Source organism: Symphalangus syndactylus, chromosome 2 (genome assembly GCF_028878055.3).
Source record: "Symphalangus syndactylus isolate Jambi chromosome 2, NHGRI_mSymSyn1-v2.1_pri, whole genome shotgun sequence".
Classification (NCBI taxonomy): domain Eukaryota; kingdom Metazoa; phylum Chordata; class Mammalia; order Primates; family Hylobatidae; genus Symphalangus; species Symphalangus syndactylus.
In genome coordinates, this window is record NC_072424.2 from 123,656,538 (window position 1) to 123,683,267 (window position 26,730).

General features: G+C 36.8%; 1 protein-coding gene and 1 long non-coding RNA gene across 10 annotated transcripts in view; one reads left to right on the forward strand and one right to left on the reverse strand.

Moving 5' to 3' along the window:
• The window catches only part of LOC129474823 (uncharacterized), a 29,246-nt gene extending 26,611 nt beyond the window's left edge, over positions 1-2,635 (forward strand). Inside the window, exon 3 of the long non-coding RNA XR_010119029.1 lies at positions 355-2,635. This is a non-coding gene — a long non-coding RNA (uncharacterized lncRNA). The remainder of the gene's footprint in view (positions 1-354) is intronic.
• A 5,214-nt stretch (positions 2,636-7,849) lies between these two features.
• SHPRH (SNF2 histone linker PHD RING helicase) overlaps positions 7,850-26,730 on the reverse strand; it is an 86,697-nt gene continuing 67,816 nt past the window's right edge. For 3 of the 9 annotated variants that reach the window (XM_055266551.2, XM_055266561.2, XM_055266586.2), the window contains 5 exons: positions 24,836-24,928; positions 24,125-24,211; positions 23,183-23,361; positions 18,027-18,107; positions 14,576-16,562 (listed from right to left, as the gene is read on the reverse strand). In XM_055266551.2, the coding sequence (XP_055122526.1) occupies positions 16,466-16,562; positions 18,027-18,107; positions 23,183-23,361; positions 24,125-24,211; positions 24,836-24,928 (537 nt within the window). In that variant the 3' untranslated portion in view covers positions 14,576-16,465. Of the gene's footprint in view, positions 9,124-11,432; positions 11,539-14,575; positions 16,563-18,026; positions 18,108-23,182; positions 23,362-24,124; positions 24,212-24,835; positions 24,929-26,730 lie in introns of those variants that run through there. The other 6 variants (XM_055266531.2, XM_063631664.1, XM_063631672.1 and 3 more) reach the window with 5 other exon arrangements.

Sequence of the window (26,730 nt, forward strand, 5' to 3'; positions counted from 1 at the left end):
TACATGATCATGTCATCTGTGAACAAAGACAGTTTCATTTCTTTTTTCCCAATCTGTATACCTTTTGTTTCCTTTTGTTGTGTAGCATTAGCTAGGACTTCAAGAACAATGTTGAAAAGGACTGGTAAGAGGGAGTATCCTTGCTTTGTTCCTGATCTGAGTGGGAAAGTTTCAAGTTTCTCACCATTAAATATGATGTTAGCTGTAGGGTTTTTGTAGATATCCTTTGTCAGGTTGAGGAAGTTCCTCTTTATTTGTAATTTACTAAGAGTTTTTATGAAGAATGGGTGTTGGATTTTGTCAAATGCTTTCTTTTTGCACCTACTGATATGTTCATGTGATTTTTCTTCTTAGGCTCTTCATTCAATGGACAAAAACTACAGATTATCTAAATAGATGCAGAAAAGGCCTTCGATAAAAATCCTCATTCCTTCACTTTAAAAACTCTCAATAAACTAGGTATTGAAGGAACATACCTCAAAATAATAAGAGCCACTTATGACAAACTCACAGCCAGTGTCCTTACTGAATGGGCAAAGGCTGAAAGTATTCCCTTTGAAAACCAGCACAAGACAAGTTTGCCCTCTCTCCCAGCCCCCATTCAATATAGTATTGGAAGTTATGGCCACGGCAATCGGACAAGAGAAAAAAATGAAGAATATTTAAATGGGAAAAGAGGAAGCCAAACTATCTTTTTTTGCAGATGACAAAATCCTATATCTAGAAAACCCATAGTCTCAACCCAAAAGCTTCTTAAGCTGATAAGCAACTTCAGCAAAGTCTCAGGATAAAAAATCAAAGTGCAAAAATTGCTATACACCAACAACAGGCAAGCCAAGAGCCAAATCATGAATGAGCTTTGATTCACATTTGCCACAAAAAGAATAAAATACCTAGGAATACAGCTAACAAGGGAAGTGAAGGACCTCTTCAAGGAGAACTACAAAGCACTTCTCAAAGAAATCAGAGATGACGCAAACAAATGGAAAAACATTCCATGCTCATGGATAGGAAAAATCAATATTATGTAAATGGTCATACTGCCCAAAGCAACTTATAAATTCAGTGTTATTCCCATTAAATTACCATTGACATTCTTCACAGAATTAGAAAAAACTATTTTGAAATTTATATGGAACCAAAAAGAGCCTGAATACTGAAAGCAATCCTTAGCAAAAAGAACAAAGGTGGAGACATCAGGCTAGCTGACTTCAAACTATACTACAGGGCTACAGTAACCAAAATAGCATGGTACTGGTACAAAAACAGACACACAGACCAATGGAAAAGAATAGAGAATCCAGAACACCTACAGCCATCTAATCTTTAACAAACCTGAAAAAGACAAGCAATGGAGAAAGGATTCCCTATTTAATAAATGGTGCTGGGAGAACTAGCTAGTCATATGCAGGACATTGAAACTGGAACCTTCCTTACGCCTTGTACAAAAATCAACTCAAGGTGGATTAAAGACTTAAATGTAAAACCCCAAACTATAAATACACTAGAAGAAAACCTGGGCAATACCATTTAGGATAGAGGCATTGGCAAAGATTTCATGATGAAATCACCAAAAGCAATTGCAACAAAAGCAAAAATTAGGAAATGGGTCTAATTAAACTAAAGAGCTTCTGCACAGCAAAAGAAACTATCAACAGAGTAAATAGACAACCTACAGAATGGGCAAAAATTGTTGCAATCTATGTATCTGACAAAGGCCTAATATCCAGAATCTATAAGGAACTTAAACAAATTTACTAAAAAAAGCAACCCCATTAAAAAGTGGGCAAAGGACATGAACAGACACTTCTCAAAAGAAGACATACATAGGTAAATGTGGCTAACAAACATGAAAAAAAGGCTTCATATCACTAATTATTAGATAAATGCAAATCAAAACCACAATGGGATACCATCTCATATCATTCAGGATGGTGATTATTAAGTCAAAAAATGACAGATGCTGGTGGAGATGTGAAGAAAAAGGAACACTTTAATACCGTTGGTGGGAGTGTAAATCAGTTCAACCATTGTGGAAAACAGTCTGGTGATTCCTCAGAGACAAAGAGGAAGAAATACCATTCCACCCAGCAATCTCATTACTGGTTATATACTTAAAGGAATATAAATAATTTTCTTATAAAGACACATGCACACATATGTTTATTGCTGCACTATTCACAATAGCAGACATAGAATCAACCTAAATGCCCATCGGTGATAGACTGAATAAAGAAAATGTACATATACAACATAGAATACTACGCAGCCATAAAAAGGAATCAGATCATGTCCTTTGCAGGGACATGGATGGAGCTGGAGGCCATCATCCTTAGCAAACTTACACAGGAACAGAAAACCAAATAATGCATGTTCTCACTTACAAGTGGGAGCTAAATGATGAGAATACATGGACATATGGCAGGGAACAACACACACTGGGGCCTGTTGGAGAGTAGGGAACGGGAGGAGTGAGAGGATCAGGAAGAATAACTATTGGATAATGGGCTTAACCTGGGTGATAGGATGATCTGTGTAGCAAACCAGCATGGCACACATTTACCTATGTAACAAACATGCATATTCTGCACATGTATCCCTGAACTTAAAATAAAAGTTGGGAATGAAAAAAAAAGAGTGATTATATCAGGGACTAGGTGGTAGCTGTGGAGATGATGAAAAGTGGTCAGAGTCTAGATGTATTTTGAGGGTGGGCTTGATTGGCTGTTGGATTAGATGTGAAGGATGAGAGAAGAAAAATGTACTAGGATGACTCCAGAGTTTTTGCCTTGAGCAAGAAAAAAGAATGAATGCCATTTACTGAGATTATAGAAAATAGCCAGTCTGTTTATTCTTACACTATCAATTGACACAACTTCCAGTTAACAAGTTCATTTTATTTTCTGAAAGTTACAGGAGAAGACTTTACTGGTTATGACCTTATATTTCTTTAATGGTAATCTGTAGCCAAAATCATGGACATAAATTCTGGGGAGAGTTCTTGGTAAGCCTCCCATTCCTGCTATGAGAAGAAACCAGCATGCCCATGCTTCCCAGCAGCATACTGTAATTGCTAAGTGTCAGTGATGATGTCAGTTTTAGTGTCTCAGTAACAGTTGTTAGAGGAAGAAAGTGAAGGGAGGAAGGAAGGAAGGAAGGAAGGAAGGAAGGAAGGAAGGAAGGAAGGAAGGAAGGGAGAGGATGAAAAAAAAGAACGAAAAGTTAGAAACTATGTAGTCCCAGCCTCTAGAAGCCAGAGGCATGAGGTCTACTTAGGGTCCTCTTGAGACAGGTGAAGACTTTTCAGTGTCACAAAATTAATATCACAAAGTGATGTTATGTTAGTATTATGACATCAAAATGTATGAGCAGGCTGGGCGCAGTGGCTCATGCCTGTAATCCCAGCATTTTGGGAGTCTGAGGCAGGTGGATCACCTGAGGTCAGGAGTTCGAGACTAGCCTGTCCAACATGGGGAAACCCCGTCTCTACTAAAAATACAAAATTAGTGGGGCATGGTGGAACAAGCCTGTAATTACAGCTATTTGGGAGGCTGAGGCAGGAGAATCACTTGAATCCAGGAGGAGGAGGTTGCAGTGAGCTGAGATCGTGCCATTGCACTCCAGTCTGGGCAACAAGAGTGAAACTCCATCTCAAAAATAATAATAATAATAATGTGTGGGCAGATGTCATCTACACCATAGTTTCAGAATGCAATAAATTCACATTTAAAAACCTTGAAGTACACTGTATCAAAACTTTACTTCATCTTTCATTCTTATGTGATTCAGTTGATAGGCTGGAAGGACAATGAAAGTGAGTTCCATCATGCCGCCTGGTGTCCTTAATGATAAAGACTTTGAGTGTATTTGAAAACTCTCTGTTAATGACAGCATTTTTTAAATTCTGAGCTTTATTGAGGTGTAATTGACATACAAATATTGTACATATGTAAGGTGTATAATGTAATGTTTTGATATACATATACATTCTGAAATGATTACCAAAATCAACATAATTAACACATCCATCACCTCATAGTTATCCATTTAGGAAATCCTTTACTAGGTGGCAAAATTGATTTTAAAATCACATTTTTGTCCCCTTGAAATTTTTTCGTCTGTAAATGTTCAAGGGCAGTCTTTTAATAGAATACAAACAGCTCATTCCTTCTGTGGCTCCAAGCTGGCATTTCAGCATCGAGTTTAAACTTTAGAGCAACATATGAAAATCTCCTGAATAAACTTGTCAATGATTATGGTCATCAAAACTTAGTATGATCAAGGAAACTGGTTTTTGCATAATATTCTGGATATTTAAACTCCACAGAGCTTGAATAAATGAAGTATAAATTAAACATATCAATTTTTTCTTTTGGTACATTATCTGTTATTGCAGATTAGCATCCAAAATCCCAAAATCCCAAATTTAAAATGCTTCAAAACTGAAACCTTTTGAGCACTGATATAAGGCTCAAAGGAAATGCATTTTGGATTTCAGATGCTCAACCAGTAAGCAGATAATGCAAATATTCAAAAATCTGAAATCCAAAACACTTCTGGTCCCAAGATATGGGATACTCATCCTGTACCACGGTAAATGGTTAATTCTTCCTTGGCTTATGCCAGTGGTTCTTGATTTAAGCCCCAGGAGATATTGGAAATTTCTGGAAACATTTTTGGTTGTCAAAGCTTGGGGGTGGAGTGTGTTTCTGGCATCTAATGGGTAGAGGCCAGGGATGCTGCTCAATCTTACAATGCATAGGACAGGCCCCAGAAGAAAGAACTCCTGGCCCAAAATGTCAATCAGTAGTGCTGAGGTTGAGAATTCTTGACTTAGGCCATAGCCATTCCACAGCTCAAATCACAGTTGCATTCCTTTAGCTGAACCTTATAGTTCAGTTTTCTACTCAATATTTGAATGCTGAAGGAAGACTGGCCCTCTAGGGTTGTATTTCTAGAACAGGGAGAATGTGGTACTTTGAGGTTGCATGCTTTAGAATTAGTCATTATGTGAGTTGGAAGATCATTTGATTCTTTATTAGAAGTTAGCAGGTGTGCCAGATTAGACCTTCACCCAAAAATGTCATGAGGCTTAATGAGAGATTTTTAAAAGGTAATAGTTATCTTTGTTTCATGTTTAACAACTTTATGCATTGTCTGGTCATTCCAGCTCCACAGAAAGCTCTTCAGTTGAGTTTCAATTACAGCCCGCAATTCCAGATGCTACAACATTTTAACTGTGGCTGCCAGATATCAGTAAGATTCACAGTCCTGGAGTACAACATTCTTTACAATGTGTGCTTCATATTTTGAAGACCATCTGTCTCATTTTCGTCTATAATTGGCTCTGCCGAAGTTTTGCATGCCAAATGATATTTTTTAAAATAAGCTTTTGTGCTACTTTAAAAATGTTTCGAAAATATCTTCGAGATACAATTCACACACCATGAAATTCAGCTATTTAAAGTGTACAAGTCAATGGTTTTTAGTAGATTCACAAAGTTGTGCAACTATCACTACAGTCTAAATTTAGAACACTTTCATTACTCCATAAAGAAACCCCATGCCCATTAGCAGTCACTCCAGTTCCTCTCCTAGTCCTGGGCAAACACTAATGTAATTTCTGTCTCTAAAGATTTGCCTGTTCTTACGAGGAGTGGTGGTGTACACCTGTAGTCCCAGCTACTTGAGGAGGCCAAGGCAGGAGGATCGTTTAAGCCCAGGAGTTTGAGGCTGCAGTGAATTATGATACTGCTACTGCACTCCCATCTGGGTGACAGAGTGAGAACCCATCTCTAAAAAAAATAAAGATTTGCCTATTCTAGACATTTCTTTTTTTTTTTTTTTTTTTTTTTTTTTTGAGATGGAGTCTTGCTCTGTCACCCAGGCTGGAGTGCAGTGGCGCAATCTCGGCTCACTGCAAGCTCCGCCTCCCGGGTTCACGCCATTCTCCTGCCTCAGCCTCTCCGAGTAGCTGGGACTACAGGCGCCCGCCACCACGCCCGGCTAATTTTTTTTTTTGTATTTTTTAGTAGAGATGGGGTTTCACCGTGGTCTCGATCTCCTGACCTCGTGATCCGCCCGCCTCGGCCTCCCAAAGTGCTGGGATTACAAGCGTGAGCCACCGCGCCCGGCCGACATTTCTTATAAACAGAAATACACAGTATTTTGGGACTGTTTTTTTTTCACTTAGCATAATGTTTTTAAGGTTCACCCATGTTGTAGCACATATAATATTTCATTTCTTTTTTGTCCAAATCATATTCCATTATAAGTATAACCATATTTGATTTGTCCATTTATCATTTGATAGGCATCTGGGTTGTTTCCACATTTGCCTACTATAAATAATGCTGCTATAAATATTCACATACAAGTTTTTCTATGAACACGTTTTCATTTATCTCCATTATTATTATAGGCTGAACTGTGGCTCCACCAAATTCATAATTTGAAGTCCCAACCCCTAGTATCTCAGGATGTAACTGTATTTAAAGATAAGGTGTGTATAGAGGTGGTTATGCTAAAGTAAAGCTGCCAGGATGGGGACTCTAATCCCGTATGAATAGTGTCCTTATAAAAAGCCATCAGAGGCCTGTCCGCACAGGGAAAGACCACATGAGGACACAGAAAACAGCCATCTGCAAGAAAGGAGAGAGATCTTAGAAGAAAACAGACCTGCCAGCACTGTAATCTTCAACTGCCAGCCTCCAAAACTGTAAGAAATAAATTTCTGTTGTTTAATTTACTCAGTCAGTGGTATTTTGTTATGGCAGCTCTAGCAGACTATTACAGGTATATACCTAGGAGTAGAAATGTTGGGTCAAGTGGTAACTCCATTTAACACTCCAGGGACCTGCCAGACTGTTCATATGAGTTTTTGTATGAATATATGTTTTATTTTCTCTTAAGTACATAGGAGTGGCATAGCTGCTAGGTGTACATTTAACTATTTAAGACATGGATAAATGGTTTTCCAAAGCAGTTGTACCATTTTACATTCCTACCAGCAATGTTTGAGGGTTCCAATTTTCCATATCCTTAACAAAACTTGTTATTGTCTATCTTTTAATTATAGTTCGAGGACTAAGCTCTGATTTTTATCTTGCCCAAATTCCTCCCTAAGGGGCCTGGAGAGTCATTTCCTACAAACCATGGATCCTTATCAGATGGCTTTTATTTGACCATGTATATTGTGGCCTGCTTTTCAATCCGACTCTGGCATAACATTATGAGACAAGGAAAAAATATTTAGCCCCAAAATATATTTCCTTGCCATGCCTTGAAATTGCCCGCAAAGTCTCTTGTGGGAAAAAATCCACATTCCATAGAAAATCCCCTTCCCCTTTTGTTTTCCTTCCTTTCTTTGCAGATTCAGTGGATAATCAACTAAGAGCTAGGCAACCTTTTAGATCTGATAAGAAACATTTTACAACCTACCGTCTCTTTGAAGTCTGCTATCTGAGAGATTCCTCCGAACAATAAAACTGGTTCTCCACAATCCTTTATCTTTAACCTGAACATTCCTTTCTATTGATCCCGTCTTTAGACAAATTCAACCAATTGTCCACCAGAAAATGTTTAAATTTACCTATAGCCTGGAAGGCCCCACTTTTGAGTTGTCTCACCTTTCTGAACCAAAGCAATGTATTTCTTAAATGTATTTGATTGATGTTTCATGCCTCTCTAAAATATATAAAACCAAGCTGCACCCTGACCACCTTGGGCACATGTTCTCAGGACCACCTGAGGGCTGTGTCACGGGCATGGTTGCTCATATTTGACTCAGAATAAATCTCTTCAAATATTTTACAGAGTTTGACTCTTTTCATCGACAAGTCATGTGGTGTAAAGTGACAGCTCATCGTTTTTTAATAGACTTTATTTTCTAGAGCAGTTTTAGGTTCACAGCAAAATTGAGCATAAAGTACATAGAGTTCTCATATACCCCTGCCTCCCCCCAACCCCATGCACCCCATGCACAACCTTTCCTACTATCAATATCCCACATCACAGTTGTACATTTGTTTCAAATTATGACACATCATTATCCAAAGTCCATAGTTTATATTAGGGTCCATTTTTGGTGTTGTACATTCTATGGGTCCAGCGTAGTAGCATACAGAAGGCTCACTGTCCTAAAAATCCCGTTTATTAATTCCTTCCTCCTCTCCAAACCTTCATATTTCGGTTTTGATATCTACTTTCCCGCTGCTAAAGCTGTTGATCATCTTTTCATGTGCTTATTGGTCACTTACATATTATCTTCTTTGGAGAAATGTCTATTCAAATCCTTTGCCCAGTTTTAAATTGGGTTATTTGTCTTTCTGTTGTTGAATATCACTGCTTTTTAAGGTTGAGTTTGCTCCCTGCCAAGAAGGAAAACCCATGACTTTTGTCTACTATGAGAAAAACACTAATACTTTATTATTCTGGAGAATGGCTTCCTCAGCAAATTCACTGTTCCTTTCTACTTGAGATTCACTAAATGTTAATGAAGCCACTTTGTGGTTTCGGAGCAGAGCCATCATTTTTCTTGGCAGCCAGATTTATAGGACTCCAAAAGAAACAACCAGCATTAGGCAATATTAAATGAAATTTGGAGATAAAAGCTAATCAGTGTGTATAACAATTACTGATATCAAAATCAAGGAATAAGAATCAAATAGCACTTCTTACTGTTCATGGACTTCAAAAGATTTATATGAATTTGGTACTATTAAAACTTCCTCTAAATTTAAATATGAAACAGATGGGAATAATACAGTTACATGAGAAATATTAGTCATTTCTCAGTGCTTATGAGCTGGGTCCCTTGGGTGGACAGTATTTGTGCAAATGTTTTAGTAACTACATGACTCTGCTCTGTTGTGAGCCATAGTTATCATATTTTTATTTATTCTAACCAGTTAAACTACTATTTACTGAACACCCACTGCCTCTTGTAATGAAGTCATTAAAGTCTTTGATACATTTTAAAAAAGAAATAGTTGCTTTTTCTCTGTTTACTAACTTTAAAAAAAAAAAAGAAAATAACACCCCCCATCCCTCCTTGTATTTCTTCGTTGGCTGAAGATATTCTGGAACTTAACACCATATATTTTGGGAGAAAGAAAAACAAACCTAAAACAGAAAATACCATAGTTATTTAAATATAAGACTTAAACTCTTGAAGTTTATCTGCACTTAAAAAAATTCTTTCCTTTTCTTAAAAATTTTCAGAAAGGATTTCACTATCTCCTTTGATAGTTTATTCTGCATTCTAAAACTCTCTTTTCTCATGGATAATCAAAACCAATCCTATAGGCGTCTCTTCCGTTTTCAGTAGAAAAGGTGACTAGTGGCCGGGTGCAGTGGCTCATGCCTGTAATCCCAGCATTTTGGGAGGCCAAGGCAGGTGGATCTCTTGAGGTCAGGAGTTCGAGACCAGCCTGGCCAACATGGTGAAACCCCGTGTTTACTAAAAACACAAACATTATCTGGGCATGGTGGTGGATGCCTGTAATGCCAGCTACTCGGGAGGCTGAGGCAGGAGAATCGCTGTAATCCCAGCACTTTGTGAGGCCAAGGCAGGTGGATCTCCTGAGGTCAGGAGTTCGAGACCAGCCTGGCCAACATGGTGAAACCCCGTGTTTACTAAAAATACAAACATTATCTGGGCATGGTGGTGGGTGCCTGTAATGCCAGCTACTCAGGAGGCTGAGGCAGGAGAATCGCGGGAACCTGGGAGTCGGAGGTTGCGGTGAGCCAAGATCGCACCATTGCACTCCAGCCTGGGTAACAAGAGTGAAATTCCATCTCAAAAAAAAAAAAAAAAGAAAAGAAAAGGTGACTAGCTTCCCTCCACCATCTTGATATAATGATGAAATTCTTCACGCCTTCTCTAGCCCAATGAGGGAGAAAACAAACATGAAAATATTGGAAGACACAAGACTAAGTACTAACATTTGTTGACAGTATTAATTTTCTCAACGTTTAGGTTTCTGAAAATAGAACATTTACTGTTGACTTTTTCCCTCATGTTAGCAGGTGTATCTCCAAACATTCTAGAAACTTCATGAGAGAATAAATTATTATTAGGCCTAAGTTAGGTGCTTTATCTACTTTTTGACTGAAAAAATTGAAACATGGAATAAATTCATTATTTAACATGTCTACATTTCCTCTGCAAAATTCTTGACCCATAACTGCAAATTTTAAGATTAAAAATACAGGCTGAGTGCAGTGGCTCATGCCTGTAATCTTAGCACTTTGGGAGGCTGAGGCAGGAGGATCACTTGGGCCCAGGAGTTTGAGACTAGCCTGAGCAACATGGAGAAACCCTGTGTCTACGAAAACTACAAAAATCATCCTAGTGTGGTGGCATGTGCCTGTAGTTCCAGATACCTAGGAGACTGAGGTGGGAAGATCACCAGACCCTGGGAGGCTGAAGCTGCAGTGAGTCATGATCATGCCACTGCATTCCAACCTGGGCAACACAGTGAGATCTTGTCTCAAAGCAAGCCTGGCATGTAATGAGTATAAATTAGAAACTATATAAAATATATACATTAGAAAATATAATAAGTTAATGTATAAAATAGAAAATATACTTTTTTGGTTAAAACAAAATGATGTGAGGTTATGAAGAAATTGTATAATTTCTTAATTGGCTTTGAAAGCAATTTCAGGCATCCTAAAAGAGTTTTGAGTGATGAAAACATAACTAGAATAAAAGCTTCTCACATTCATAAGAGCAACAATTACTTCTCTTCCAGTGATCTCCAAACTTATTTAATTACATTATCTCACCAATAAAAGGTTTGTGCAACTATATATCCAGTGCATATTTATTTAAAATGTAAATAGGTTATTAGCTATTTCTATTTTAAAGCATGCATAAATTATAGTTGGAGTAAAAGTAAAACAATGTAAAATATTATGTTTTTACTTACTAATGGGACAGAATCTTTTTGCTGTTATTAAAACATAGTTTTTTAAAATTTTTAAATAAAAACAGGCTATTGAATATATTTCATTATTTAAATTCTTTGTTGTTTGTATTAGTCCATTTTCATACTCTTACGAAGAAATCCCCAAGACTGGGTAATTTATAACGAAAAAGAGGTTGAATTCACTTACAGTTCCACATGGCTGGGGAGGCCTCACAATTAGGGTGGAAGATGAAGGAGCAAAGGCATGTCTTACATGGTGGCAGGCAAGAGTGTGTGTTGTGTATGTTGTTTTTGTTGACACATATGAAGAAAATCCTAAGGCCCTTCAGACTCCTTGGTCTTGGAGATCCCTAAGGACCACACTTGGAAACTGATGGTCTATGGCAATGGGTCCTTTTAGCCCTTGAATCCCTTTAAGAATCTGACAAACAATACGAAACTGTCTCTAGGAAGCTGCTGGAAGGTACACATCTTGGGAGTTTGCCCTTTGAAGCTCACCTGTGGACCTTTATTCCCTCCATAAGTCCACTGACTCCGGTTAGGAATGCTTGGTCTGATAAGCGTCCTTTTTATGTAATGGTGGATAAACTGCTTTTTCCAATACCTACACATACAGTTTCAAAACCAAGGAGGAAATAAGATTGAAAAAAAGGAAGTAAGGAATAATGGAAGAAACGAATGGAAAAAAAGAGAGAATTAAAAGGTGGTTTACTGTAATCCCAGCACGTTGGGAGGCCGAGGCAGGTGGATCGCTTGAACCCAGGAGTTTGAGACCAGCCTGGGCAACATAGCGAAACGCTGTCTCTACAAAAAATTAACCAGCTGTGGTGGTGCATGTCTGTAGTACCAGCTACCTGGGAGGCTGAGGTGGGGAGATCACCTCAGCCTGAGAAGTTGAGGCTGCAGTGAGCTGTGATGGCACCACTACACTTCACCCTGGGTAACAGAGACTGTGTCTCAAAAGAAAAAAAAAAAAAAAAAAAAGGTGGTTTACTCAGTAGAGATCTTTATCTTGCTTGAAAGGCCAAAGCCATTTTAAGAAGGAAACTTGCTAAATCTTCTCCTGTATGCGTAAATAGTAATCCCTTAAAAATAAATCACTGCATAAATGAGATGACTGCTTGTGTCAGCATCAACAACTTATTAAAAAGACAGAAGTGCCTCTTACAGAGGTGTAAAGTATTTATTTGCACCCTATCATGCTGGCAGAAAACCTGGGAAGGCAAATCTGAGTGCAGGGTAGAAAATGGTCAGTTTGACAATATAAACATTAACATGATTATAATTACGGACTTGAGAAGTGAAAAGCACTGGGGAAGTTTTAGGTAAATACAGCATTCCACACTGATGCTTTCACAGTTTAATAGCGGAATCACTTATAAACATTCTGATAAAGATCAGAAACTAAAATGCATTCCTGTTTAAAACACAGATTTGCATTTACCAAAGAAGACATAATTCTGTGACAAAGGAAAAATACACTCAACATTATCAACAGGCAATGATGCTCTCAGTCAATGGAAATTTTTACAAAGGCTCTGGAAAAATAACTGGAGATAGCAGTTGTTTGATTATGGGAAGGCAGGAGATCAGAAGAGGGATGAGGTGCCTTACGGTTCTGGGTAAAGAATTAGGGACATGATGCAGTAAATGTTAATTAAATAGTCTTGGCAGAAAATGACCACAGGTAATTTCAGTAAGTATATCCTAAATAAATAATAAAATGTGCAGAAACGATTTCTAAGGAAATTTGAGCACAAATGTTTTGCTCATTAGAACATTGGAAGGGTCAGTAATCAGAACTGTGCGCATATACAAATCACAGGTCTGGGAAGATCCCATAGGTCGAAAATGTGTCCTTGGACAAATCGCTTCTCTAATAGGCTATCTATGGGGGTGTGGAGCATTAAGAGCAGGTTTACTGGAGAGACAAAGATAACAATAGGGTTTGGAAAGGCAGACCATTTAAAAAAGGCGATTTTTTGATAAGCAGAGAAAAAGTTATTGATTTTAATAATAGTAGTCATCTATACAAAGATCATTATACAGATAATGGAGGCTGTTTTTTTTAATTTCTATTTTGCAGGAAAAGAAGCATAAGCTGCTATAAAAATTTAGTTTCAAGATAACAAAGTCAGTCCCCAAAAATCAGTATTGAGTCACTGACATTAAATGATGAAGATACAAGGATGGTGTGGGGACCTTTACTCTTCAAAGATGAGCTATACATGCCCCTGAAAGGCTGTCTGAAGGCAGGGGAAGGCTGGAGATGGCAACTTTGGCCTCTGCCAAGTCCTCGTGCTATTTTTTGTATGTGATACTATCTGTTTTGTAACTCAGAGGCAACACCACATACCTAGCATAAGGCTTGAACTCCCTTTGGGGTTATCAATTACTTACATAGCCTTCCTCTAAGGGAAGGCTTGCAAGTGGTTCATATTCGACCCTTCCATGTGATAAGCATTCATGTGGGCTTCACAGTGTAACAGAGGTACACAGAGATTCTTGTAAACAGAAAATTTTATAAAACTGTTAACTGATCTCACTTTGAAGAAGTCTTACTGACTAGATGTCCTTTATCAGAGTAGACAGGCTTAAAATGCATTGCTTGTACTATACTGTTGTAATGCATTTTTTGTTTTTCCATTGGTTTTTAATTCATTTAATTGGTTTACACTCATTTTTTGTTTTACATTCCATTTTTGCATTTGTATGCCAGTTAAAAATTATGAAATGGCACATTGTGGGATTTTGTTTAGCTAAATTCTAGAAAAATTGAAAGATACCTTTTATTCAACTTAAGCCTGAGGTTATTCAGCATGGTGATCTCTGCATTTTTGAAAGGTTATCTTGTCGTTTAATAAACATAAATAACTTAAGCACATTGGAAGAGCTATTAAATGAGAGCAGGAGATTAAAAAGACATGATTTCTTACTTTATCCACCTGAAAGGATAGCTTGCGTTGGTGATTAATCTTGCATTGTTAAATTCAGTTCCTAAATATTTAAGTAGTTGGTTTGATCATTATTTGTAAAGTATTAGTAACATGATTCCAGATGAGTTTACTAGAACTAAAAAGATACATACAATGTAAAGTGCATATACCTAACTTCATAGCCTTTTTGCTTCAAACCCAGATAGCTCTACTATGTTTATTGCAGCGTCAGCATTTCTCTTTGTATGTGACCTGAGCTGAGTAAGCCATGCATTCAGTTTTAGGAATTGTTATCTTTCATATCACATGAACAACAAACTAAAAATCTTAACATGATAATTCAACATTTAAGTTTAATGACTGGGGCTATTCTAACAATTGCGGCTATCTCATTTTGTCTCATTGGTTCATTAGCATAGCACCCATTTAAGAACAACTACTTCTAAACACAGTAATATTTCAGAGGCTATAAAATAACAGAGGAAGAAAACTTAAAAAAATCCTTTGTTTGCACCTAAGAAAATGTGAGGATCAGATTTGTATTTGTTTTGAACAATTGGAAACTGTCACAATTGTTTTTAAGATGTAACAAATGTATATAAAATATGGGATTCTGTAGTATTAGCCATTTTGATATCTTTTGTTGAAAGAAAAAACCAAAAAACCCCACATGTTCTAAGGCTCAGAAATCAAAGAATTCCACAATTTTCATTTCCACTAAAATATTTATTTAATTGATATCTTACAGAAATAAATAAAAACAGTTTTTGTCTAATACAGATAGGTTTTTTTATATATATGTAATTTGATTTTACAAAATTGAAGCATATCAAATTGTTTTCTCTAAAACATAGCTCAGAAAGGAATAGTAGAAAACAAACACAAAGAAATACTGAAATAGTCTCATTTTTAAATTATAAGCATGGGCCTTCTGAATCTCAGCATGACATGTTATTAGTAAAAGAATGTAAGATATGGAGTCAGGGGACCTGGGCTCCACTGTTTACTTGCTACATGTCCTAAGAAAGTTTCAATATATCTGAACTTCAGTTCTCTACCTTTAAAACAGGAAAGATATTAATTATATCAACTTCACAAGATAATTGGGTAAATTAAACACGTAAATGTACAGGAAAGCTCTTTTTAATATGTAAAGAGCTATAAAAATTAGTTTGACTTAATTTCATATAAAAGAATCAATGGATACCTCCTTTTAACTGAAGAATAAGCACCAAAAGCATATGTGTGTTTTCTTCAGTTGAATTACATCACTCTATAAACCTAGAGTAAGAAAATGCACCTTAACTGAGCACCAAAGCCTCTCGGACAAATGGGATCCAGGGAATGGTTCTATGAGTTTTCCAGGCAGCTAACTGGGAGCTAGTAAGTCCTGAGGGTCAAAGAGGGTCCTTTAAAACTCTGAAGGCTCAAAGAAAAGGAAGCCAAACAAGAACATTTGTATTACATCAAATGGCTAGGATATAACAAGCTACTCCTTATTCAGCAATTTCAAAGTCCATTAATTCCTCACAGAAGAAGAAACACTTGGTTATCATCACTTGCAACGCTTTGCTTATGTGACCATGGCATTCTCTTGTTCAAAAGGTCAAAGACTCATGCTTAAGGGAGGAACAACTGGAGTGAAATAACAACTCTACCATGAATTCAGGTATCACTGGCTAAAAAGTCTAGTTACACAAGAACATGGGAAAGAAAAAGAATCCAAGACATCAGTATAATAATGATTAAAAAAAAAAAACTCTGCCATATTTCCATGTTATAATAAAACAAAATCATAAAAACTGCAATATTTACAGATACATCAATCTTACAACATATAAAAACTTTAACAATAAGAAAAATTAAGAGTAGGGAAAGCAGATAATTTTAAGGTAATCATTAATACATTAAAAAAATCTATTTGGAGTTAACTGTTTACACTAACACCACTTTTTACACATAATAGAAATATGAATATTTTCATTGTTTTTGTTTTCAGTAGCAAGATGCAGAAGAAAGAAATAACTGTCTAACATTAACTTTTTGTAAGGAGTTGTATTACTGCAAAATTACTAGGTGTAAAGTTATGGTATAAGCCTACTCAAAAAATGGGTTAATATAATTCACCATCTACTTAAAATATTACTAACAAGATATTGGTGAATCATGTGCTAAAGATACTGAAGGCCCTTCCAAAACTGAGATCTATGTTTGTTGAATATACCAGGTCATATAAAACTAGACTAGTTTACTTTCTTATTCCAACTCTTTTTGTGACTGATCTTATCATAAGAAAAGTACACATTACCTCTCTTAATTCCCTTGCATCGTCAGATATAGATACTATTTGGGACAAAAAAATAAATGTTTTATTAGGAGTGTAAAATTAAAAATCTTTAAAGATCTTTTGGAAACAGTATATTGAAAAGGACTCAATAAGTACTAGGCCACTGTATAACCAGAACAAGAAACAAATTCATTCAACTAGGAACAGTGTTGACTGTTATCTACTGGGTTTTTAAAACTTGTAACTTTGCTCTACAGCTACGAAAGTTTATTAATACACTAAAGTCCATGGAATGAATCAAGTGTAGTTCATTCAAGCTCTTCAGTTTCTTTGGTAAATAGGTCTGCCAGGTCAGCCACAGTCAAGACGGAGGCCTCTGAATGCTTTGCTGATGAGTTCGTGTGACTGCAAGGTTTTCCAAACGAGCACAGTCAGTAAGAAACTCCAAGCCATCAGCAATTATATTTGTAGTAATACGAACTAGACACATATTTTTTCTTAAGTTTTTGTAATTGGGCTATAAGAAACTCCCAGAGGAAAGCAAGTGATAAGATCATTGCCATACCTTGTCAAAGTGAAGATTTCTATATATTACTTTTAAGGTTTGTCAAAGTGTTTTTTCTCTGTGCAATTAATAGAACAAAGAATAAAACCCTTGACTACTGCTACTAAGGCTCTCACCTTACAAATTACCTTCTTACCGCCTGAAGTTAATTTGTTTCAAGAGAATTTCAAACAACTCATAACTGCTATTTTATTAAAACAACCTAAATAAAAATCACTGAAGTCTGATACACAAGGAAAACAAGAACTTTAAAAAGCCTTCATGTTTTAGGTAAAAAGACTCTTGTGGAAGCCTCTTTCCTTCCCAGAAACCATCAATGGAAGAAAATTTCTAGTTTCAAATTGCTTCTTTGCTATGTGACAATCCCTTCTAAGGCAATAATCTCTTCCTTGGGTACCTTCCAATCCTACCTACCTCCTAAAGATGTAGAAAGATTTGTTTTCAAAAAGATTTAAATAAATTATAGCATAAATATTAGAAAGTTCTATGATTCCAGAGTCAAGCTTTTAAAATTAAGACTGGTTTAGTCTCTCTGCTTTTGTTCTGTCTTTGGATTGACACCACAATTAACCTTAAGAAGTTTTTTTTTTGAGACACAGACTCCTTCTGTTGCCCAGGCTGGAGTGCAGTGGCACAATTTTGGCTCAGTGCAACCTCCACCTCCAGGGTTCAAGTGATTCTCCTGCCTCAGCCTCCTGAGTAGCTAAGACTATGGTGCGTGTCACTATGCCTGGCTAATTTTTGTGTTTTTAGTAGAGACGGAGTTTCACCATGTTGGCCAGGCTGGTTTCGAACTCCCAACCTCAGGTTATCCACCGGCCTCGGACTCCCAAAGTGCAGGGTTTACAGGTGTGAGCCACTGTGCCCAGCCAACCAGTCAAATTTTAAAGTGTGAGCCACTGTGCCCAGCCAACCAGTCAAATTTTAAAGTCCAGATATTTCTATCTGCACATGACTAACAAGTGAGATGGAGAAAGTAGCAAGTAGCAATATGACTTTAGTTTACACATATGAGACTAAGGCTTATGTCAGGCATAAAGATTTATTTTGTTTAGAAAGTGATCCAATGTGGCAAAGAAATGTAGGATAGTTTATGTTTACATGTTACAATTAATAAATTAATTCAAATATACAAAGTCTGGAGCACTGACTGGGAAACAGTGAAGAGGAAAAACGTCAGACTTTGCTTTTAAAAACGTATTTGTGTTATATTTTTCGTCATCATCTAAGTGAAGAAGTTCCAAAGATACAAACTTTTAACAGGAAAACCTTCCACCTTCTACTTGTGGTAAATTATTACCTACCTCCTCTCAGCAGTTTTCAGCATTGCCTGCATTCTTTCTTCTATTGTTGCTTTAATTAAGAATCTGTGTACAATAGTAGGTCTAAAAGGTACAGAAGAATTTAAAGCTTAAAAACATAGTAAAACAAATCAGTACAAACCGACTTCACATTTTATACGCTATATTCATCAGTCAGTTGGTGCCCACTTGTGGCAGGTGCTGGGAGGGGTTCAGCAGCGAATAAAATGAACTATTTAATCTCCATGAGCTGACATTCTAATGAGAGACAGTCAATAAACACATAAAGGAGTAAGACAGTTTCAGGTAAATATAATGCTGGGAGGAGGCTGACATGCAAACTGAAACAACAGTGATGGGAATGAGGCCAGTAGGCAAAGGAGTAGTAGGAAGAACATCCAAACAGAAGAAACAGCACATACATGCACAGTCCCCGGGAAGTGAATATGCCTGGAACATGCCTAACATGTTCAAGAGGCCAAAAGAAGGCTAGCATGGCAGAAGCATCCTGTAAGCGAGGGAGAGAGGTGAAAATAAGGGTGGAGAGGTGTGCAGGGGCCAGGTCACACAGGGCCTTCCAGGATGTGACCAAGCATTTGAATTTTATCGTGGTTATAATGGGAAGCCCTTGGTGGGTTTGTATGCATGATTTGATGTATACCTGACTGTACTTTAGAAATCTCTTTGGCAACTGTGTGGAGGATGTACTTCTTGTTCAGCAAGAAGAGCATCAGAGAAGCCAGTTAAGAAGTTCTGTAGTCATCTGGGTAAGTAAAAGTGGATGCACTATGGTTGAGTCAGTGGAGATAGCAGTCAAGTAGATTTGGAATATCTTTTGGAGGTAGAGCTAACAAAAGTCAAAAGATGACTGGCATGTGCGACGTGAAAAGAAAAATACAGAAGAGTCCTAGATTTCTGATCTGGGCAGGAACAGATGCCACATTATAAGATGGGGAAAGCTCAGGGTGGGAGTGAGAGTGCAGAAGCAACAGTTTTGTTTTGTCCATGTGAAACCTATCAGATACCTATTAGGTATCCAAGGTGAGTCCAGAGATATGTGTGCAGAGCTAGAACTGGATATATGCACCTGGGACAGGAACTATATGGGCATGTCTGGGCTGGGGGATATATACCTGAGAGTCATCAACCTGTAAAAGCTACCTAAAGCCCTAAGACTGGAAGAATTCATTGAAGGGGTGTAGACAAAGAACCCTCAGACCACTGGCAAGAAGTAGGTCACTAAAAATGTTATAAGCCTCACTTCAGTGATATGGTGGGGAGAAAAATCAACCAGACAGGTTGACAGAGAATGGGGGATAAAAAAGTAGAGATGGAGGTAGGATGTATCAGAGTGTTTTTTTCTTTCTAAAGATGGATAATATTAAGACATATTTATGGGGTAATATATGACAGATTGAGTATCCCTAATCCAAAAACCCAAAATCCAAAACTTTTTGAGTGCCAATGTGACAAGTGGAGAATTCAACACCTGACTTCACATGATGAGTCACAGTCAAAACACATTAAAAACTTGGTTTTGTGCACAAAATTATTTAAAATATTATATAAAATCACCTTCAGGCTATGAGTAGAAGTTGTATATGAAACATAATTTCATGTTTAGACTGGGGTTTCATTCCTAAGATATCTCACTATGTATATGCAAATATTCTAAAATCTGAAAAAATCCTAAAGGCAAAACACTTGAAGCATTTCAGTTAAGGGATGCTCAACCTGTACAAGGGAAATGTACACCTGTCCTTGAAAAATGAGAAGGAATGGAGTCCAGGAAAAATGAATGGATGGCTTTTGAAAGAAAAGGGACACTTCTGCTGTAATAAAAGGGAAGGCATATGAGGTACTTTCCTGCTTATTACTGGATGACATATCCATGCTCCTGCCTACTACCAACCCCTTCCTCCACTTCAGTGTTCAATCCCATATCCTCTTGCCTACTCAAGGGCATTGTCCAGCATTCTCCCTGTTCTCCTCCTTCACTAGTTTTGTTGTCTCTAATGAATCATTCTCTTACTAATTCTCCCATTTGAAAGGGAAAACAAAAACCTCTCTCGATCTCATTCTCTTCCTTTTCTCTGCAACGAAACTCCTCAAAATACTAGCCTTACCAGCCACACAGAAGCAGCAGTGCACTGTGGTTAAAGCTTGTACTGTGAAGGCAGAATGGCTGTGCTTGAAATCTGCCACCGCTTCTACTAGTTGTCTGACCATGGGCAAGTTACCTAACCTCTCTTTGTTATACAAATATTTGTTAAATAAGAAATACACAAAATCCCATTTTCTCCACAACTAAAGTCAGGCTGTCACCTCTACCACTTAAACTGGTTTTGATCTCCATGTTGCTAAATCTAATGATCAATTCTCAATCCTTATCTTCCTTGACATTTTTCATAGCACTTGAAACAGGTGACCATAACCTCTTCTTTGAGGTACATTTTTTACTTGGTTCCTAGGACACCCCTGTCTTCTGGTTTCTTCCTAACTCACTGCTTGATCTTTATCTGTTACCTTTGCTGAATAGTTGAACTTTGGTGCCCTGGAGTTCAGTCCATGGTCCTCTATCTAAACTCTATCTCTATCTAAACTCACCCCTAGGTAATCTCATTCAGTCTCGTGACTTAATGGACTTGTACATCTAGTTACAGAATAGAAATCTCCATTAGGATGTCTGTTCTTCTCTTACCAAATCTGCTGTACCCTGTAGACTTCTCCAGCTCAGCTGAAGGTTACTTCATCCTTCTAGTTGTCCAAGCCAAAACCCACGGTGTTATCCTTGACCCTCTCACACCCCATGTCTAGTCTGTCCAAAAGTACTATCAGTTCTATCTTCAAAATATATCCAGAACCTGACCACTCCTCACCATGTGCACTGCTACTGCCATGGTCAGGTTACCTTCAGCTCTCATCAGGATGATTGCAATAGCTTCCAAGACTCTCCCTGCTTCTACTCTCCCTTGCTCCCCTTCACTCCCACCCCATCACAGCACTCAGAATGACTCTTTTAAAACTTTAGTGAGATATGCCAAGCCTCTGTTCAAAGCCTTCCAATGGCTCCCGATTTCACACAGGGCAAAAGCACCATCCTCACAGTGGCTTCCTGGGCCCAATGTAATCCCTCTCCCCACTGAGCCAACTCACTTCAACTCTTGCTTCTCTCCCTTTTAGCAACTGTAGCTCCTTGCTATTCTTCTAACATACTATACTCCTGACTTAGGGCCTTTGCACTGAAAGCACTGTTTACTTGAACATTCTTTCACAAGATAGCTGCATGACTAACTTTCCCATTTTCCCATTTCTTTCAAGTCTTTGCTTAGACCTTCTCAATAAGACCTTGCAAGCCTTCCTGCCCAAACACTGCACTCTTACTTCCTCACCCTGCTCTACTTTTCCAGTTCCTAACATAGTCTAGATTGTACTTATGTTTATTGTTTACCACCTTTCTGTCTACCAACCCCGTTACAGCTAGAATTGCACTCCATGAGGACATCTCATGTTCCTAGAACAGGGCCTGGCACACAGAAGATACTCAATAAAAATCTACCAAGAAGTATGTGAGTACTGATGCAGGCAGACTGTTCAAGTTGATGATGGAAAGATGAGGTACTTCTAATCTGATTGTATATGTTTCCCCTGTATGAGGCAAGATCGCCATGGGGAGTAAGAAGACAGACTTAAGACAGACTCCTCAGAAAGCAGAAAAAAACATACTGACTTGGGAGGCACAGTAAGATTGTTGGGTAATGCTGAATGGCCTTTTGGACTTGTGGTTTTAAATATGAGACTAGTCCAGCCTATGCTTTAAAAGAACATTGGTAGGACAAAAAATCAATATTTAAAAACACAGAAGAAAACCAACAAAAAACAAGTAAGACATGACTGCATTTTAAATGCCACTTGGTGGTATGTTAGAACAAGCCCGCATTTATTACAGTTACTTTGCCCTATTTGTTAAGAGGTTTAATAAACATGTCTCTTTCCTGTTTACAAGTAAGCTCTTTATTCTCTCCCCGCTACTTCTTATGGGGCAGTCTCCATTTCTGAGTATGACAGAGAAGACTTCATCTCCTGCCAATGATCTCTTTCTCATACTTTATACTGCAACAATTCCAAACTCCTTACAGTCCCTAGAAATGTCATGTCATTTCCCACCATTGTATTTTTGCATATATAACTCTCTTTGGCTGTGTGAATACCCTTTTCCAGCCAACTTTGAAATAATTATTCCTTCAAGACTCAACATCATAAAGTCTTTCCTGGCTCTGTAGGGCCCAAGTGACCATTACCTTCTTTCGTTAACACAGTCCTTTTATTATTATACTTTTGCACATTCTACCCCAACACTTTAAGTCATGCTTCCTGTACTACACAGTGACCTCCTTGGGGAAATAAATTATGTATCATTCAATTTGAATCTTCAGTATTTAGAATAATGCCTGACATACAGTAGGTGCTCAATAATTATTGATTTAATAAGTGCTTATTATGGATGTGTGTTTTTCTTCTTTTTTAAACATCAAAGACTTCTAACATCCAGAAGGTAATACAGTTAGCAGGCCTTATCAAACTGTCTATTCTCATATATGAATAAGGGTAATACATGCCATATAATAATATTCACCATTAGGTTTGCTTTGGGCCTTAAACTGAATCTAATGATCTCTTGGAGCTGACCTAGGGGGTGTCTTTTCCTAAGGTTAAGAATTTTAAAAGGAGCCATTTATTTTCAGTCATGTACAAGGTATGTCTTCTTTTAAACATGGGACTACTTTAGACAATCAAAACTCCATTCTCCTCAAAGGCATGATGGATGCCTTCAACTCTGTAGCTGTCGTAAGTATTTCTAACAAGCTTTTTTTTGGATAAAGTGATAAGGTTTTTGTGGGAGGGAAGAAAAAAATTGGGGACAATTTGGGGGTTTGCTTCTTGGAGACAAGGGAGGGTTGGAAATCTCATGCCTTTTAATTAAATAATTAAAAAGTTATAAATAAGTTATAAAATAATTAAATAACTAAAAAATGTAGTATCTAAGGAAATAATTAAAAACAAGTAGGCTATGATGAACATAAATGAAGAGTTTAAATACTGATTTGGTTTCTCAGAAAACTGAAGCAAATGTGACTGATTCTAATTTTAGTCCTTACTTTGTCTGTCCAATTCGGTGCACCCTCCCTATGGCCTGAAGCTCATGGGCAGGGTTCAATATGGGCTCCACCAAGAGAACATGAGTTGCTTCAATGATAGTTAATCCATTAGAACCTGTGTGCAGGGGCAGCAGCAAAATATTGATTTGGGGATCACGTTTAAATGCTGAAAGGTTCTCCTAAAAAAGAAAGGTACATTTTAATTTTAGCTGGATCAATTAAAATAAGAGCAGTATGTAATAGCTCAATTTAAAGATGTCTAATGCTATCTATTACTATTGTGAAAGGTAATAGCTAAGAAACTTAAATGCAAAATTACAAACTTTAGAAAATGTAAACTTGTCGCTTGATTTTAATTATGAAGAAAAGTATCATAAAAGCTCCCTTGTTCTTCATAATATCCAGAGGAATCACAAGACAGATGCATGTGATGCATGCAAATTAAACTACATGAGGTTAGAGGAAAAGGAGAGAAAGAGAAAGAATGTGCTAGAGTGAGTGTGAGATAAGAGACATGAATCTGCTAAATTTTCATTTGGTCTCTGTGTGTGCCCGAGGTCATACGCCTGTCACTGTGCTGAGAATGATGTAAGGATAATTGTGACCACATGCAGTTCTGCCTGACAGTGACTTTAGAACCTAATCCTTGGGGTGCGAGGCCCCTGTCCATTCAAAAGGTGTATCATAGGCAATCTTTTCCTGTACTAAAAAGAAAAAAGAACCTCAAGTTGGGAGATCTTTAAAAAACCAATGGTCTTGTTATATACTGAAAATACCCAGAGTCTCTGCTTTTAGATGTTCACTTTATAATTAATCAAGAACTCAGACCCTGTTTATGTGGCTTATATGGCACGAGACAATAAATGTAAGTAAGCTAGTTAATAGCAGTTTAAATTTGCAACTGTATCTACTACAAAAACCAGGAGTAAAATCTTAACATACCTGAAATGTCTTAACACGACTGATTTGTGCAAATTCCATGTTGTTGTCAGTGAGAGCTTTTGAAATAATATCTAATACATCTTGCCACTAGAACACATAAACAATAAGAAAACCAATATTTATATGTAGCCTTTATCTAAGGGTATCTGAAAAGGAAATAAATCAAAACGACTTTTACACTGGAGTTAAGCAAATAAAACCAAAACCAAAACCCTCAAATGTAGTACCATCAATATTATTTAGCTCTATCTGAAACAGTAATTTTTTTTTTTTTTTTTTTTGCATCAAATGCTGGTTTTGAAAATGGAATTAAGATAAACAAACAGTAGAAAATACATAATGGAGTGCATACCGGAATATAGTTACTTAGTTTTCTAAAATGAAAACTAGGGGTTTTACTCAACACTTTATTCAGTAGATTTTCTTTTTTTAACCCAAATTCTTGTGAAATGAGACTTTCAAGGTCAGAAATTCCAATTTTAAAAATATTAAACTAAGAAAATCCTTAAATGAAACTAATAAAAAATCATGAAATGTAGCTATACAAATTGCCTTGTGAAGCATCATCACATTTCTCTAAAAATAATTCTATCTTATGGATTTGGGAAAAAAAATCTAAGAGTAAACATTAAAAATTAGTTCTCAGCTGTAACTGATTAGAAAGGGAAAATCAGTTCAAGTTAATATTGAAGATGAAAATGTTGATTATACCGTTGAGAAAACGAGTGCTTTGGCCCCTGGATCTCTAAGCTGTATTTTCATCAGAGTTCTGACCACAGCTTCCACTTTTGTAGAATGGCTGCCCTTTGAACACACACAAAAAATACACATTACTACTAAATAAAATCTAGTTAAGAACAGAAAAGAAAAGCAATATAAAGTACTTTTTATCAAAACTATAAATGCATCAAAACAAATTATCAGGTGCACATGTGTTTACTCTTTTTCATTTTGTGTTTGCTGAAATTTTCTTTAGCCTCGAAATGTAGAAGTCATTAAATTTACACCCAGACATTTGAATGTAAAAGCATGCCAGAAAGTCATTAAGTGCTATGACCCTGAACATAAGATCTTTCAGTTAAGTAGTCAGGTTTTATAGTTACAAAATTTTGTTACATTAGATTAGCAGAAATGATATTTTAAAACACTCTTCATTTATTCTCTCTTTCTTCAGATATTATGTCATTAGAAATGTTAAGAATACTATGAATCAAAACTCCCAATGTAAGCAAACAGTGAAGGATCCAACCAATGGAGAATGTTTTCTTGCAAGGGTATTACCAAAAACAATGACAGAGGTACAAATGATGCTCACTTAGAATGAGGCAGATTCATACAAAGCTAGACACTTAAAACTGTGTGTTTTTTTCTTTTTGCATCTTCCATAACCATTTCTATCAGATGAGGATGAAAGTGAAAAAATGATTTTTAAAATGGAGAAATAAGAAAATAAGGAAAATAGTGCAAGTATTTCTGTAGCCCTCAATGAGAAAGTTTTCCTTCTGGAGTGCTGTCGGAGATGGTATGACAGAGAAATTAAGGTTATGGGATTTTGAATGAGACAAATTTAAGTTCAACTCATAGTTCTACAACTCACTAGTTATAGTTTCTAATCCTTTGTTTCCTCATCTGTCAAATAGGGCTGAATGATAATAATATCTCTTTCCAAAGGTGGCTGTGATGATTAAATGAGGAAATGTATACAAAGTATTTAGCCTAACATCTGGTAAGGAGTAAACACTCAAGAACTTATTATCTTTCTGAGATATTAAATATGAGCACTATAATGACCTAGATTATATCACAAGGGGGGGCAGATTTAACCAAAAAGAAGGAAAAATATTTCCACAGCAGCATAAACCCTCTCCCTCAATCCTCTCAACACACATTTACATGAAGAAACATTCAAAGGTAAAAATGTAAACAAAATAAGAAAGAAAGCTGTACTAATTTTAAGCCAGCAAGATAGAATAATGGAAAAAGTTTTAAAATCCTCATGCTAAAATCATGATTCTACACTTATTTTCTCTGGATATGTAGACTTTCAAGTATACTTGCAAGATTAGAAATGTACTACAAAGAACCTATTTCAGTCTAATAATTATCTCAAACAGGAGCGAAGAGAAAATAGGAAATTAGTGTAAAGGTGATCATTTCAGAATTTAGACAAAAACATCCATGTTCCTTGCAAGGTCTTACTTTTAAAACGATTTCAAGTGAAATACCAGGAAAACTATGAATCCTTCCACCGATTAATTTGTTTCTTACTAAAAGTTCAAAAAAAAAGTAGAATAAATTTTTTATAATCAACATTTCTAGTACTGTAGTGCCAACTCTACGTAGGAAAAGAACAGAGCATTTGCTTTTATCAAAGACTGGCCAGTTCAGTGGTAGCGCTCAATGATCCCTTCCAAACGCTACAGTTCTGAACCATTCCGTCCCAGTCTAGTTACTTCCTACTTTCCTAGCAGAATATGTTAGGCTACAAAACAAGTCTGAAAACAAAATCAAGACTGAAATTACATCAAGTATCTTCTCTGACAATGGAATGAAACTAGAAACCCATAATAGGAGGAATTTTGGAAAATTAACAAAAATATAGAAAT